This window comes from Chelonia mydas, chromosome 1 (genome assembly GCF_015237465.2).
Source record: "Chelonia mydas isolate rCheMyd1 chromosome 1, rCheMyd1.pri.v2, whole genome shotgun sequence".
Lineage (NCBI taxonomy): Eukaryota > Metazoa > Chordata > Testudines > Cheloniidae > Chelonia > Chelonia mydas.
The window spans coordinates 254,075,868-254,091,252 of record NC_057849.1 but is presented as its reverse complement, the minus strand read 5'-3'; the positions used below and the strand labels follow the sequence as shown (position 1 = coordinate 254,091,252).

The 15,385-nt window shown below is 48.4% G+C and overlaps 1 protein-coding gene across 3 annotated transcripts; it reads left to right on the top strand.

The window, feature by feature from the left end:
- Window positions 1–529: 529 nt before the first annotated feature.
- EIF3D (eukaryotic translation initiation factor 3 subunit D) lies at window positions 530–14,468 on the top strand. Of its 3 annotated transcripts, none has more exons than XM_037880775.2 (15): window positions 530–901; window positions 1,952–2,085; window positions 2,523–2,568; window positions 2,994–3,130; window positions 3,232–3,317; window positions 7,151–7,223; window positions 7,424–7,536; window positions 7,760–7,892; window positions 8,644–8,791; window positions 9,037–9,167; window positions 10,139–10,224; window positions 10,544–10,673; window positions 11,143–11,285; window positions 12,927–13,207; window positions 14,313–14,468. In XM_037880775.2, the coding sequence occupies exons 2-15, from the start codon at window positions 1,963–1,965 to the stop codon at window positions 14,324–14,326; spliced, it is 1,644 nt and encodes a 547-aa protein (XP_037736703.1). In that variant the 5' UTR covers window positions 530–901; window positions 1,952–1,962; the 3' UTR covers window positions 14,327–14,468. The 3 variants fall into 3 exon arrangements, with proteins under 3 accessions (XP_037736703.1, XP_037736697.1, XP_043398682.1); XM_037880769.2 differs by having other exon boundaries at window positions 581–901; window positions 7,421–7,536; XM_043542747.1 differs by lacking the exons at window positions 530–901; window positions 1,952–2,085; window positions 2,523–2,568 and adding an exon at window positions 2,598–2,893 and having other exon boundaries at window positions 7,421–7,536.
- Window positions 14,469–15,385: the final 917 nt, after the last annotated feature.

The window sequence follows — 15,385 nt, the reverse complement described above, 5'->3', positions numbered from 1 at the left end:
ACAGATGAGCAATCTAAAAGGCCACCCATCACCTGCCCCAAGGAACCAATTCCTGTGGCAACTCATGTCCCAGCATGGTACCAGCAGAAGACCTGCACTGCCGGAGTTCAGTTTTAGATAAATAACATCCCCCCCACCCCCTTCTTTTCTTCGGACGACGCTCTCCGTCTCTCCCGCCCCCCTGCAGAGCCCACGGCGCAGGGCAGACAGGGGCCGCGGGGAAGGGTTTTCACGCTGAGCAATGCCCTGCAGCAACAACGCATGGGGCGGGGGGGGCAAGGCCTAGCTCTGAGACACAAGGATGTGGTGGTGCCACCACAGTTATGGGTCCCATCCTGGGGGCTTCGATCAGGCCCTCGCCCCAACAGCTCGGGGCCTAGCTTAGCCTTCCAAGGGCCCATGGCCGGGCGCAGCCTCAACCCGCTCCAGCCCCAGCGCAGCGCAGGACTAGCCCGGGCGGGTGGAAGGGAAGCAGTGCATTGTGGGACACTGGGGGATATGCTGGGCGCCGAGCGGGGCTCGGTGCACTGTGGGAAATTGAGGGACTGACTCTGCGCTCTCGCGCTCTCTCCCCCACTTGGAGTCAGCCTCGGGACTAGGGTGGTCTTTCTAGCCTGGCTCGCCGCGAGCTCGCGGCGCTCTTTGACGTCCTACGATGACGCGTGTTCTTTTCGTTTACGACAGCCCGGGCGGACTTTTGTGCTTTACGGCAACACTTGTCTTCCCCCACCGAGCGGAAGCGGAACAGCCCTGTCTGCTTTTACGACAGTTCGTCCGGGGGCGGGCGCGGCGTGATGACGTGTATGACTGTGCGCGCATCGCCTAAGCCCAGTCTTTCCGGCAGCCGGCACCCCCGGCCCGCGCGCATCTGCCTCCATCGAGACCCGCCGGGCCCCCGCAGGTGAGGGGGGAGGGGCGCGCGTGCGCGCGGCCCCGCGGCTCGGAGTCTGCCGGGCCCGGATCCGCCCTGGACACGGGATCCCCCGGCCCAGAGGCCGCCGCCCGCGCGGAGCCCAGGCCTCGCCGGGCCTGCTGGGGCCTCGGCCCGCGGGGCGGGACAGGCCCGCGCGGCGTCTGCCCTGGCTGGGACAGAGGCCCGGCCTCCCCGCTGGGCTGCTCGGCTGGACCCTGGCTGCCGGGCACGGCTCCCGCACGCCGAGCCGGGCCCTGCCGCGCCGCCGAGCCGAGTGACCATGTGCGGAGCGGGGCTGCTGACTCGCCGGTTCTCACTAACCTGCGGGACTCGCTGCTGCGGGATCTACCCCTGGCCCAGCATGTAGGCCCAGATCCTCGAAGGTGTTTAGGTGGTTAGCTCCCGCTGATTTGCGTGAGTGTTAGGTGCCTAAATACCTTTGAGGAACTGGGTCTTAGTGACACAGGATTAGACATTTCTGTGAATAAGGATAGCTGCTTCTTTGACACTAGTTAGGACAATAAAGAACTATAAGGACAGCAGATCCCCAAGCATAAAGGCATAAAGTGGTCTCCAGCTGTGGTCAGAAAGAAACATCCATCAGGGAAAATAATTGTGCTATTATGCACAGTAAAGAGAGATATTAAACATTTTTTCTGGGGCTTTTTATATTGCTATTGGCAGAGGCAGGTTACTTGACTATTGATTTTTTTTTTTTTTGTCTAACAGCTCAGTTGATAAGATTCTTACACAGAAAAGTAATTATTACATTACATGCGGACAATGCTGTCAGAGCTCCTGAGACCTTAACCTTTTCCTTGACCCCAGAAATTCTGGGCAATGACCCTAACCCTGGAAACTTTTCTATGTGTGTGGCCTCATTAAAAATGGTGTTACCTTCTCTTGTCTTTTGAATAGGCATCATTGCCCAGTCACTGTCAGATGAAGTTTCCCAGCAGCCTCATTTTCAGTCTTGTAGGGTTAAAATGTTCCTAACACTTGACCACCCCCATCCCCCCCCCCCCTTTTTTTTTTAAGGATTTTACAAGATGGCTAAATTCATGACACCTGTGATCCAGGACAACCCCTCAGGTTGGGGTCCATGTGCTGTTCCTGAGCAGTTCAAAGATATGCCATATCAGCCCTTCAGCAAAGGAGATCGTCTGGGAAAGGTACCTGTGCTAATGCTGCTAAATGAATCACTGGAGCAATCAGTTAATGCCCATCTATTCATCTGCATTGCAGTTCCTGTTAGCTGTTCTTGTCATATGGGCTGTCTGAGTCCTGTACTGTTCCCTACAGTGCCCCCCACCCCCACACACACACACTCACACATACCATTGGTGCTCCGCTGCTTATAGCTTCCTTTTCCCATATTGCAGGTGCTGCAAGAAGTGGTATATGAACCATGACCTCTTGATAGTGTGTGTATGCAGAGCAGGGAGTTTGAAAGAATATTGATAGTTATAAGATGATTGTAAGGTAGGCTCTGGAACATAAAGCACTAATTTCTCTCGATGAGTGGCATCTGGATTAAGAGATTGTGGAGAGTGAGTTTAAAATGTTGGTTAACACACACTCATCAACTTTTCCTGGTTTTTTTTATTAGGTTGCAGACTGGACAGGAGCCACTTATCAGGACAAAAGATACACGAGTAAGTGCTATTTTGGTGGCTGCTCTTGTCTGAGATACTTCACGTGAGGTTTCTTCAGTCATCATCAATGCTTCCTTCCCTCATCGCTGTCTTTAGTAGTGTCTATGAAACCTATGTCCTACAGATCTCCACCAAGTGAGAGAAGTTTCTTGAACTCAGAAGTGTGCCCTACCCTTGGAGAGAGGCACCTGGGGCTGTCTCCATCCTTAGGGGTTTCTCCTGGCTTTGAGCTTCCTTGTGAAAAGGAACTTATCTGGGAGGATGGGGGACCCTCCCACAATGGACTGCTCTAAGAGAAAAGCCCTACCTCTGGTTTCAAGCTCGGGTGAGCCAACAGACAGGGTAGGCGTGCTAACGCTGAGCTCTTCTCATGAGGCATGGTTTACAAACCAGCAGTAAGGTAATTTGGGTCATTGTGTCCTCAGATAAGTACTCATCGCAGTTTGGTGGGGGAAGCCAGTATGCGTATTTTCATGAGGAGGATGAGACCAGCTTCCAGCTTGTGGACACAGCACGTACACAGAAGACGGCATACCAAAGGAATCGTATGAGATTTGCACAGGTATCTTGCACATTTCCTGAACCGTTTCTGAAACAGTGGAATTGTTGTAAAGATGTCATTTATAACCTGAACATCCCTTCCCTTCTCTTCCTCATTCTCAGAGGAACCTTCGGCGAGACAAGGACCGCCGGAACATGCTTCAGTTCAACATGCAGACCCTGCCTAAGAGCGCCAAACAGAAGGAGAGGTGAGGGCCCCAAACCTGAACTCTCTGCTGGTATTGGATCTCTGATCAGGTGTCTAGGTTTGCTAACTGGCTTTTGTCAACTGAGTTATTGTAACAAAAACCCAAGACTTCCAAGACAGGTCTTTTGCTAGGCTCTGCTATGGTTTGAAGTGATGGTTTCATGTGATGATTGTGGAACCAACAGGGGTTTTCTAAGCCAAACTCAGGAAAATAAATTACTGTTGTAAAAACAGCATGTGCACCTTCTAAGAGCTGTAGTGAATCATAGAATCATAGAATATCAGGGTTGGAAGGGACCCCAGAAGGTCATCTAGTCCAACCCCCTGCTCGAAGCAGGACCAAGTCCCAGTTAAATCATCCCAGCCAGGGCTTTGTCAAGCCTGACCTTAAAAACCTGTAAGGAAGGAGATTCTACCACCTCCCTAGGTAACGCATTCCAGTGTTTCACCACCCTCTTAGTGAAAAAGTTTTTCCTAATATCCAATCTAAACCTCCCCCATTGCAACTTGAGACCATTACTCCTCGTTCTGTCATCTGCTACCATTGAGAACAGTCTAGAGCCATCCTCTTTGGAACCCCCTTTCAGGTAGTTGAAAGCAGCTATCAAATCCCCCCTCATTCTTCTCTTCTGCAGACTAAACAATCCCAGCTCCCTCAGCCTCTCCTAATAAGTCATGTGCTCTAGACCCCTAATCATTTTTGTTGCCCTTCGCTGGACTCTCTCCAATTTATCCACATCCTTCTTGTAGTGTGGGGCCCAAAACTGGACACAGTACTCCAGATGAGGCCTCACCAGTGTCGAATAGAGGGGAACGATCACGTCCCTCGATCTGCTCGCTATGCCCCTACTTATACATCCCAAAATGCCATTGGCCTTCTTGGCAACAAGGGCACACTGCTGACTCATATCCAGCTTCTCGTCCACTGTCACCCCTAGGTCCTTTTCCGCAGAACTGCTGCCTAGCCATTCGGTCCCTAGTCTGTAGCGGTGCATTGGATTCTTCCATCCTAAGTGCAGGACCCTGCACTTATCCTTATTGAACCTCATCAGATTTCTTTTGGCCCAAACCTCCAATTTGTCTAGGTCCTTCTGTATCCTATCCCTCCCCTCCAGCGTATCTACCACTCCTCCCAGTTTAGTATCATCCGCAAATTTGCTGAGAGTGCAATCCACACCATCCTCCAGATCATTTATGAAGATATTGAACAAAACCGGCCCCAGGACCGACCCCTGGGGCACTCCACTTGACACCGGCTGCCAACTAGACATGGAGCCATTGATCACTACCCGTTGAGCCCGACAATCTAGCCAGCTTTCTACCCACCTTATAGTGCATTCATCCAGCCCATACTTCCTTAATTTGCTGACAAGAATACTGTGGGAGACCGTGTCAAAAGCTTTGCTAAAGTCAAGAAACAATACATCCACTGCTTTCCCTTCATCCACAGAACCAGTAATCTCATCATAAAAGGCGATTAGATTAGTCAGGCATGACCTTCCCTTGGTGAATCCATGCTGACTGTTCCTGATCACTTTCCTCTCATGTAAGTGCTTCAGGATTGATTCTTTGAGGACCTGCTCCATGATTTTTCCAGGGACTGAGGTGAGGCTGACTGGCCTGTAGTTCCCAGGATCCTCCTTCTTCCCTTTTTTAAAGATTGGCACTACATTAGCCTTTTTCCAGTCATCCGGGACTTCCCCCGTTCGCCACGAGTTTTCAAAGATAATGGCCAAGGGCTCTGCAATCACAGCAGCCAATTCCTTCAGCACTCTCGGATGCAACTCGTCCGGCCCCATGGACTTGTGCACGTCCAGCTTTTCTAAATAGTCCCTAACCACCTCTATCTCCACAGAGGGCTGGCCATCTCTTCCCCATTTTGTGATGCCCAGCGCAGCAGTCTGGGAGCTGACCTTGTTAGTGAAAACAGAGGCAAAAAAAGCATTGAGTACATTAGCTTTTTCCACATCCTCTGTCACTAGGTTGCCTCCCTCATTCAGTAAGGGGCCCACACTTTCCTTGGCTTTCTTCTTGTTGCCAACATACCTGAAGAAACCCTTCTTGTTACTCTTGACATCTCTTGCTAGCTGCAGCTCCAGGTGCGATTTGGCCCTCCTGATATCTTTCCTACATGCCCGAGCAATATTTTTATACTCTTCCCTGGTCATATGTCCAACCTTCCACTTCTTGTAAGCTTCTTTTTTATGTTTAAGATCCGCTAGGATTTCACCATTAAGCCAAGCTGGTCGCCTGCCATATTTACTATTCTTTCGACTCATCGGGATGGTTTGTCCCTGTAACCTCAACAGGGGTTCCTTGAAATACAGCCAGCTCTCCTGGACTCCCTTCCCCTTCATGTTAGTCCCCCAGGGGATCCTGGCCATCTGTTCCCTGAGGGAGTCGAAGTCTGCTTTCCTGAAGTCCAGGGTCCGTATCCTGCTGCTTACCTTTCTTCCCTGCGTCAGGATCCTGAACTCAACCAACTCATGGTCACTGCCTCCCAGATTCCCATCCACTTTTGCTTCCCCCACTAATTCTACCCGGTTTGTGAGCAGCAGGTCAAGAAAAGCATCCCCCCCTAGTTGGCTCCCCTAGTACTTGCACCAGGAAATTGTCCCCTACGCTTTCCAAAAACTTCCTGGATTGTCTATGCACCGCTGTATTGCTCTCCCAGCAGATATCAGGGAAATTAAAGTCACCCATGAGAATCAGGCATGCGATCTAGTAGCTTCCGTGAGTTGCCGGAAGAAAGCCTCATCCACCTCATCCCCCTGGTCCGGTGGTCTATAGCAGACTCCCACCACTACATCACTCTTGTTGCACACACTTCTAAACTTAATCCAGAGACACTCAGGTTTTTCCACAGTTTCGTACCGGAGCTCTGAGCAGTCATACTGCTCCCTTACATACAGTGCTACTCCCCCACCTTTTCTGCCCTGCCTGTCCTTCCTGAACAGTTTATAACCATCCATGACTGTACTCCAGTCATGTGAGTTATCCCACCAAGTCTCTGTTATTCCAATCACGTCATAGTTCCTTGACATCACCAGGACCTCCAGTTCTCCCTGCTTGTTTCCAAGGCTTTGTGCATTTGTATATAAGCACTTGAGATAACCTGTTGATCGCCCCTCATTCCCAGTATGAGGCAGGAGCCCTCCCCTCACAGACATTCCTGTCTGTGCTTCCTCCCGGTATCCCGCTTTCCCACTTACCTCAGGGCTTTGGTCTCCTTCCCCCGGTGAACCTAGTTTAAAGCCCTCCTCACTAGGTTAGCCAGCCTGCTGGCAAAGATGCTCTTCCCTCTCTTCGTAAGATGGAGCCCGTCTCTGCCCAGCACTCCTCCTTCATGGAACACCATCCCATGGTCAAAGAATCCAAAGCCTTCTCTCCGACACCACCTGCGTAGCCATTCGTTGACTTCCACTATTCGACGGTCCCTACCCAGGCCTTTTCCTTCCACGGGGAGGATGGACGAGAACACCACTTGCGCCTCCAACTCCTTTATCCTTCTTCCCAGAGCCACGTAGTCCGCAGTGATCCGCTCAAGGTCATTCTTGGCAGTATCATTGGTGCCCACGTGGAGAAGCAGGAAGGGGTAGCGATCTTTGCAATCTTCAAAGGCTGGGTTGTCCAACTGGTGTTGCCATTTTCAAAGAGTCATTGAGAGCACACAGTGCCTCAGCCCGCTGTGGGGTCCAGTAGTTCAGCAGATGCTCTGAGTGGCTTGGGACCTGAGAGCCCAGTAGTTTCAGCAGTGACTTGTGAAGATGGGAGTGCTGGGGACACGCTGATGGAACTGTCTCTCATGAGGTTGTCACATTCCTCTATTTACAGAGACCGTCTACGTCTACAAAAGAAATTTCAGAAGCAGTTCGGGGTGAGGCAGAAATGGGACCAAAAATCACAGGTAAAGTAACTGATTTTTAACTGTGCTGTTTGATCAGTTCCTCTGGCTGCTCTTATTATACAGACTTCCGTGTACCCTGTTTCCTGTGGTAGCATTCCTCTAACACGCTCCTCCTGCTGCTGTGCTCACACGAATCCTGATGTGCTGTGTCTCTTCCTTTCTTTCTTTGTCCATCTGTCCTTCCTCTGGCCACACAGCAGAAGCCTCGCGACTCCTCTGTTGAAGTTCGCAGTGACTGGGAGGTGAAGGAGGAGATGGATTTCCCTCGGCTGATGAAGATGCGCTATCTGGAGGTGTCAGAACCACAGGACATGTGAGTTCAAGACAACTGAGGCCCCTGTGGGTATTTATTTTGACATAATCTGTGTGTGGAAAGGGATGGGTACTGGCTTGTGATCCAGTTTTATGAAGCTCCTTTTGGGGGAGGTGCACAAAGTCAGTAGAAATACTCTTGCCAATCACTGTGGTTCCCTGGCACTCTGAGATGGGGTTATTTATGCTGGTGTCTCATGACTACTTACTCGTTATGTCTGCAGAGAGTGCTGTGGCGCCTTGGAATATTATGACAAAGCCTTTGACCGCATTACCACAAGGAATGAAAAGTCCTTGCGGAGCATCAAGCGCATCTTTCACACTGTCACCACTACTGATGACCCAGTCATTCGCAAGGTATTATTGTCCTTCCTGCCCATCAGCTCACAAGATACACTAGTATGTATATTACTGTGTGGTATTTTTTGGACCCTGCGGTTCCCTGTCTGTCCTAAGCCAAGGGGTCCAAGATGGTCCTGCTTCCTGGAGTGAGAAGAGATTAACAGAAAAATCCTAGGACCCAGCTCTTTAGACAGCAGAAATTTGTGATCTCCATACCAAAGGGAATGGTATTGACCAAGGCAGAACTGATTAACACATGGATAGATATCAGCCAAAGGAAAGCCCTATTGTGGATGGGCAGATAGGCAGACCTACAGGCAAGAAGGATGAAGGAGAAGAGAAATGTCAGGGTCACAGATCTGATTCCCAAGATTTCTGGTCTTGAGAGGAAAGGATAATTCTTAGAGTGTTGCTGAAGTCAGGGACAGAGGATGAAGAACTTATTCTCTTCCTTGCAGATGCAGGTATCCCTTTTCTGTTATAAGTTCTGTCTTTTTTCCCCAACTTGTTGGGGCATTTTCAGGGCTGGATTTTCTGGGCAGCATTTGGCTGACCAACTTGTTGAATGAGTTCAGATAGGATCAGTGACATTTGACATGTTTGTGTCCAGATGTCATTGGTGTGCGTCAGAATCTTGTATCAGCCCAGCCTCCAGAGTCTAGAAGAAGGGAATCAGTGTCTGGTTTGCTAAGGCTGCAATTTACTTTTGGGTGGTGGGGAGAAGAATGTATGCTGTCTTCACTCACGTTCTTCCCTCTGTCTGCAGCTGGCGAAGACCCAGGGAAATGTGTTTGCCACAGACGCCATCCTGGCCACACTGATGAGCTGTACTCGCTCTGTGTATTCCTGGGACATCATTGTCCAGAGAGTTGGATCCAAGCTCTTCTTTGACAAGAGGGACAATTCTGATTTTGGTGAGGAGGTTGCTAGGATCAAGGTTGGGCAAGGGAACAAATTACAGCTTTTTGCATTTAGTGTTCCTTATCCCCTTTAAGTCAATATTACCTCTCAAGTGTCCACACTGTGTCTGGAACAACCCAACAGCTGCACTACCTGCATGTGCTTTGAACAGATTTGGTGCACAGTATGAGGCTTGAGTGCCCTTTTCAGAGGGGTAACTATCCTCCTGATGATCGTTTGAACTTGGCTCTTTTCCCAGACCTGCTGACAGTGAGCGAAACTGCTAATGAACCACCACAGGACGAGGGCAACTCCTTTAATTCACCTCGCAACCTGGCCATGGAAGCAACCTACATCAACCACAACTTCTCCCAGCAATGTCTGAGAATGGTAAGAGGCAAGTGGGCTTAGCAAGGCCTATCACGCAGACAGTACTGTGGAAGACTGAGTCTGCAGGTCTGGAACTTACTATTAATATCGGTGCTGGAGCAGCCTCTTATTAGAGCGAGAGGCACCTCTATTTGCAGTGTTACTTTACATATAAATCATTCCAATTCTGGATGTGTGGATTAACTTTGTGCAGGTGGGGGGGTTTATAGAGAGAACACCCCTCTTCTTCATGGAGCATTCCATGAAGAGGAAATCCCACCCCATCACTGAACCAGTCAGGATTGTGACAGTATTGAGGCAAAGTAAAATGCTCTGTGGAATGCTGGATGCTGATTGGCTGAGGGAAAGAGTTTTTAGTTCCAAGGGGAGATGGGAGGTGAGTGGCTGCTGGTGATGTGGACATATTGGAGAAAGTCCAGAGAAGAGCCACAAAAATGATTAATAGGTCACGTTTTTCAGACCATAAGGAAAGATGGGGTGGGGGGTTGGAATGGATTTGTTTAGTCTGGAAAAGAGAGAACTGACAGTGGACATAAGTTTTCAAGTACATAACAGGTTGTTATAAAAAGGAAGGTGATAAATTGTTCTCCTTCACCACAGAGGACAGTACAAGAAGTAGTGGGCTTAAATTGCAGCAAGGAAGATTTAAGGTTAGACATTAAGAATAACTTCCTGTCAGGGTAGTTAAGCACTGCAACAAATTACAGTGTTACATAAGGAGGTTGAGGAATCTCCGTCATTGGAGGTTTTTAAGAACAGGTTAGACAAACACCTGTCAGGGATAGTCTAATCTAGATAATACTTAGTACTGCCTCAGAGCAGGGGACTGGACTGGGTGACCTATTGAGGTCCCTTCTGGTGCTACATTTCTATGATTTTATTATTCATATCTATGATTGTGTTTCTGATCAGCTGCCTTAATTCTCTCAAGTTGTTGGGCTTCTCGTGATCTGTCCTGGCTTTCTCTGCAGGGGAAGGAAAAATACAAGTTTCCCAACCCAAACCCATTTGTGGAGGATGACATGGATAAGAACGAAGTGGCCTCTGTTGCATACCGGTGTGTTGTTTGCTTCAAGCATGCGTATAGGTTTGGGGAGGGAGGTTCAGAAGGGGGTGGAGTGTGACTTCTATTAACAGCTTGCTAGTGGCAGTGTGACTAAAGCTTTATTTCCCAGGGGCATTGCCACACTGTGATGTGAGAGATTCTGGGACTTATGCTTCAGGGTGGTATCTCTCACCTTCATACTGGGTTTGAAAGGAGCGGGGTGAAATCCTCGCTGTGGGCCGATAGGGGAAGAAGGGTCTGGCTTTTGTGACTGCTTAAGTGGATCCAGGAGCGGGGGTGGAAAATAACACAGCAGATTCTTTGCTTGTAGGTACCGAAGGTGGAAACTGGGAGATGACATAGACCTGATTGTCCGCTGTGAACACGACGGAGTGATGACAGGAGCTGGCGGAGAAGTATCATTCATCAACATCAAAACACTGAACGAATGGGATTCCAGGGTGAGGAAGAACCAGATACCAAACCTCTCTAGGTCCTCCATTGCTGTCTGATGTACCAGGTACAGCAGGCAAGACGTGAGACAAGCCTCTTGCATCACCCCATGTATATGTTATGTCATTACATCCCATCAGAAAACAATGACTGCGGAGGACCAGCAGTGCCAGCTAAACTGACTCCGTGTCTCCCAAGTGCTGGGTAGTCTTTTTGAACCCTCTTCCAGGCTCCTGCATTTCATGTGATAGCCAGTCCGATGGAGCTCTCCCTTGACTTTTTTCCCCGGCCAGCACCCTGTATACTGGCCAGTACGTATCACTCCCTCCAGAATCAAGGAGTCCTTTTAAGCCTCCCATTTCTTCTCTGCATAGTATAATTGGGTAGCTCGCAGGTGATCCCTATGTGTTCTCACCATAGTTGCAGAGATAATTGCACCCATGGCTTGTTGACTGTCAGTTTGACCTCTCTTTTCAGCATTGCAATGGAGTGGACTGGCGTCAGAAGCTAGATTCTCAGAGAGGAGCTGTGATTGCCACCGAGCTGAAAAACAACAGTTACAAATTAGCCCGCTGGACGTGTTGTGCGCTGCTGGCTGGATCGGAGTATCTTAAACTTGGGTGAGACCAATAGAGGATTTGCCTGTCAAGTACCTTCTAAATGCTTTTGCTGTCGTGTGGTGGTATATATGTATGGGAGAGCTGGTTTTAGGAGCTGTACAATCACAGAATTCCCTCCTATTTTTATTCCGTTTGGCAAACCAAAAACTACTTTTGAATATATTTTAGCATTGGTGACTGGGGCAGAATGGGGTACAACGCAGACTGTTGTTTGAGGCAAGCTGCTTCCCCACAATGTCCTGCTGACTGACCTGGAAAGACCCACCTGTACCTGTGACAGTGGAGTTCAGTCTTCATGGCCCATTCAGTTCTTGGCTTGTCTGCTGAACATAAGACATAATTATAGTGGTTAATGTGGTACCCGTTTAGATCTTGACTGAGACTCCTGGCACATCCTCGAGAGATGTATTGGCGGGGGGTCTGTGACTTGAATCTGGCAACTTAAAAGTGAATGGCCCTATGTCCCATTACTGATCTCCTGAGCAATCCACTCCTGATATTAGCCTCTCCTTGTTCCAGTCCCCAAAGCACCTTAGCCAAGTGGCTTTTTCCTTGTTTATTTCAAAATGTTGGCACAGAGTTGATGCAGTTCTCTTAATTAGAACCCCCCTCTGCTGGCCAGCCGACCTAGTCAGTTGCACAACAGAAGCTTTGGGTGCTGGTTTGTACCATGTATATTTCTCTTTCATTGACATTTTAAATCAACTTTGTTGCTGTGACACACTTTCTCGAACACTTTTTTCATCTCTGGTGACTGGGTGCTTAAAATAAGATGCTTCAAATCTTGCTTTTTTGCCGTCTCTCTGGTTTCAGTCCACCTGATGTGACGTGCAGCTGCCTCAGACTAATTTGTTCTTTGAATCAGAACTCGCTGCTAAGGACTCTATTGATAAATCTCTGTCTTTCCTGTTTGTGGGACCTGGGAATCATCTACTTTATCACCTCTTTTGTTTTGGACGATGGAAGTGTAGTTCCTGCTCTCTTCGGCTTAACAACCCTATCTGTTTTACTCTGGCCTGGTCTACATTACAGAGTTAGATTGACATAAGGCATCTTACGTTGACCTAACTCTGTAAGCATCTACATTACAATGTAGCTCCCAGTGATGTAAATCCCCCACTACGTCAACTTAATAACTCTACCTCCGTGACAGGTGTAGTAGTTAGGGTGACATAGTGTCCATACAGACACTGCGTTACTTACGTTGCCTCACCTGGGAGTCACACCTGGAGCCCCCCTGCTGCCGGGGGCTGACAGCCCAAGCTGTGAGCCTGCGGGGCGGCGGGACTCCAGCCATCAGTGTCCCACACAGTTAAGTCAATGGAAGCACTCCTGATGAGGACACACACTGCTGACAGAAGGACTTTTGTGTTTTGTGAAACACTGCTTTAATTACTGCAGTGGCTGTACACTGACTTGACCTAATTTGGTAGTGTAGACAAGCCCTCAGTTACTGTCTGAGACACAGGATTGGCTCCCCAGAAGGGAGTCCTGTCCATTTTCCCCTTTGAAGTGGGGGGTTGATTCCTGCAGCTCAGCTCAGAAGTTAAAATCTAAGTGATCACCTCATTTTGGTGACTTCCCTGTGAAGTCTGGGCTGGGGCATTGAATTTCCTGACCTTTTTTGCCTTTCCTCCCCAGGTACGTGTCCCGTTACCACGTAAAGGACTCTGCACGCCACGTGATCTTGGGCACGCAGCAGTTCAAGCCGAATGAGTTTGCCAGCCAGATTAACCTGAGTATGGAGAACGCATGGGGCATCCTGCGCTGTGTCATTGACGTCTGCATGAAACTGGATGAGGGCAAATACCTCATCCTCAAAGACCCCAACAAGCAAGTGATCCGGGTTTACAGTCTCCCTGATGGCACCTTCAGCTCCGATGAGGAGGATGATGATGAAGAGGAGGAGGAGGAAGAGGAAGGTCTGTAGAATGCTCAGTGGCGCTGGTGCTCAGTGACTGAGGCCTGAGAGAAAGGGGGTAATGTAACTGGGGGATTAGATCTCAGAATTTCCAAGCTGCCTATCAAGGTGAGAGGTGGTGTGTGGAGAGTACGGTCACTGTGGATCTTTCGATCAGTGGTGAAAGCAGAGTAAACCTGTTAACTACTCCCAGAGACTGGAAGACTAATGAAATAAATACAAAGGAACCTAGAGAGATCTAAAAACATGAGAAGAGAGTTGCAACGAATCTCACATGTGGGGAGGGGCGGGGACTAATTCATCTGAGAGGAAAACATATTCTGAAACCCTGAGTGGAAGGGGAAGTAACTTGGAAAGGAAAGCTCAGCTCAGTAATACTGTGACATGGGGGGTGGTAGTGACTGATTTCAGCACAAATGGCAGGTGCTCAGTGCTACTGAGAATCAAGCCACTATCATGACATTTAGATAAAGAGGAGCAAATCCAAAGTGAGACATTAAAAATGAGCGGCTAGACCAGTTAAGCTAATGAGTCCATTTCAAATGGATGACTGGAAAGCGAGTGTGGGTGCGCTAATCATGCAGACTGGGAGACTTTCTACAAGGAAGGAAAATCCTGGGGCAAGTGCTGGCTCGCCTCCCCACTACCTGAAACAATTCCTGATCCCTGGCATGTGCCCCTCATGTTCTATCTCCACTGTGGGAGGCAAGCTGATTTGAAGCTCATGTTCATGGGATGTTAAAAAGGTGTGAATGCTGTTTTAAGCTCTTTGTAGACTTGGGCAGATCTGTTGGACTTGGATCTGTTCACTATTTGAAGGTTTTCTGAATAGTCATAATAGCTAAAGACTTTTTTTTAATTAATTTTTTTAAGATTCTCAAGTGAATCACGCAGCAACAAAAATAATCTGTAGCAATTTATGTGGTCGTGTTGTTTTGTTGTAGATGTGGCCCTAATGAACAGTCTTGTACTGGGTGAAAAGGGCAGGCAAGATTGTGCCATGAAGAGTAAAAGATATTTTGTTGTTGTTGTTGTGGCATTTTCTCGGGGGAGGGGGTGTCTGCTGCTTCACATTGTCCCACCACAACCTCTTTTCTCTCTTTCAGAGGAAGAGAGCTAAACCCTGTGGTCAGGGAGCAGGGGCCTCAGTGACCAAACGCTCGTCCCACCCCTGTGTTTTGTGGGTGGAATCTTAGCTGAACCTTTGCACCGTGCTCATTTACAAGTTTAATTAACGGAATAAAGAGTTTTGTTCTGTTTAATGAGTTTGTTGTTCATTGTCTTATGGATAAATATGCTGTACACCGAAACCTACCTTACAAATGTGGTGTGAAAAGAAACCCTGGGAGGAAAGCAGCTGTTGAAATGGCAAGTGAGCTGTTGTAATAAATTATGCTGCTTTACAAAAAGTTTACCACCTCCAACTATTTTGTATGTCTTCTCTGCCACCATTTTGTGCTAGTGTTTTCCTGCTTCACCCAGTTGGGAAGAGGTGAGTATTCTTCTCTACTGCAGTAAAGGAAATAGAGGTTAAACAGTTTTTCCTCTTCTCCCGGGTACAATGAGTGGTGACATCAGAGACCTCAGTGCATCTGAAATATGTGTAACTATTGGTATCCCTTTCTGACTGACAGCACGCTGGTATAGAGCCACAATGAGTATTAGCTCCTCTGACAGCTCGTAGTTTGGAACATCAAAGAGTGCCCTAGGTTGGGGTTTCTCCCATGAAGGAATTCCCAATCAAGCTAATGTAGATGTCTCAGTTCTGCAGAGGGGGGTGGTACTAATAGTTTTGGCAGGCTGAACTGGTTGGATGAGGGTACTGCAGGGTTTTCTCTATCCCACCAAAAAGAAAAGGAGTACTTGTGGCACCTTAGAGACTAACAAATTTATCTGAGCATAAGCTTTCATGAGCTACAGAAAAGGTTGTAGCTCATGAAAGCTTATGCTCAGATAAGTTTGTTAGTCTCTGAGGTGCCACAAGTACTCCTTTTCTTTTTGCGAATACAGACTAACACGGCTGCTACTCTGAAATCTATCCCACCAGTTCCCCTGTGGCCTTATCTCTTATCTGGTGCAGGGGAAAGAACATGCTAATCTTCAGATTGTAAGTGTAGAAAATGAGGAGTGGTTTCAGAGTGGTAGTTGTGTTAGTCTGTATCAGCAAAAACAACTAGGA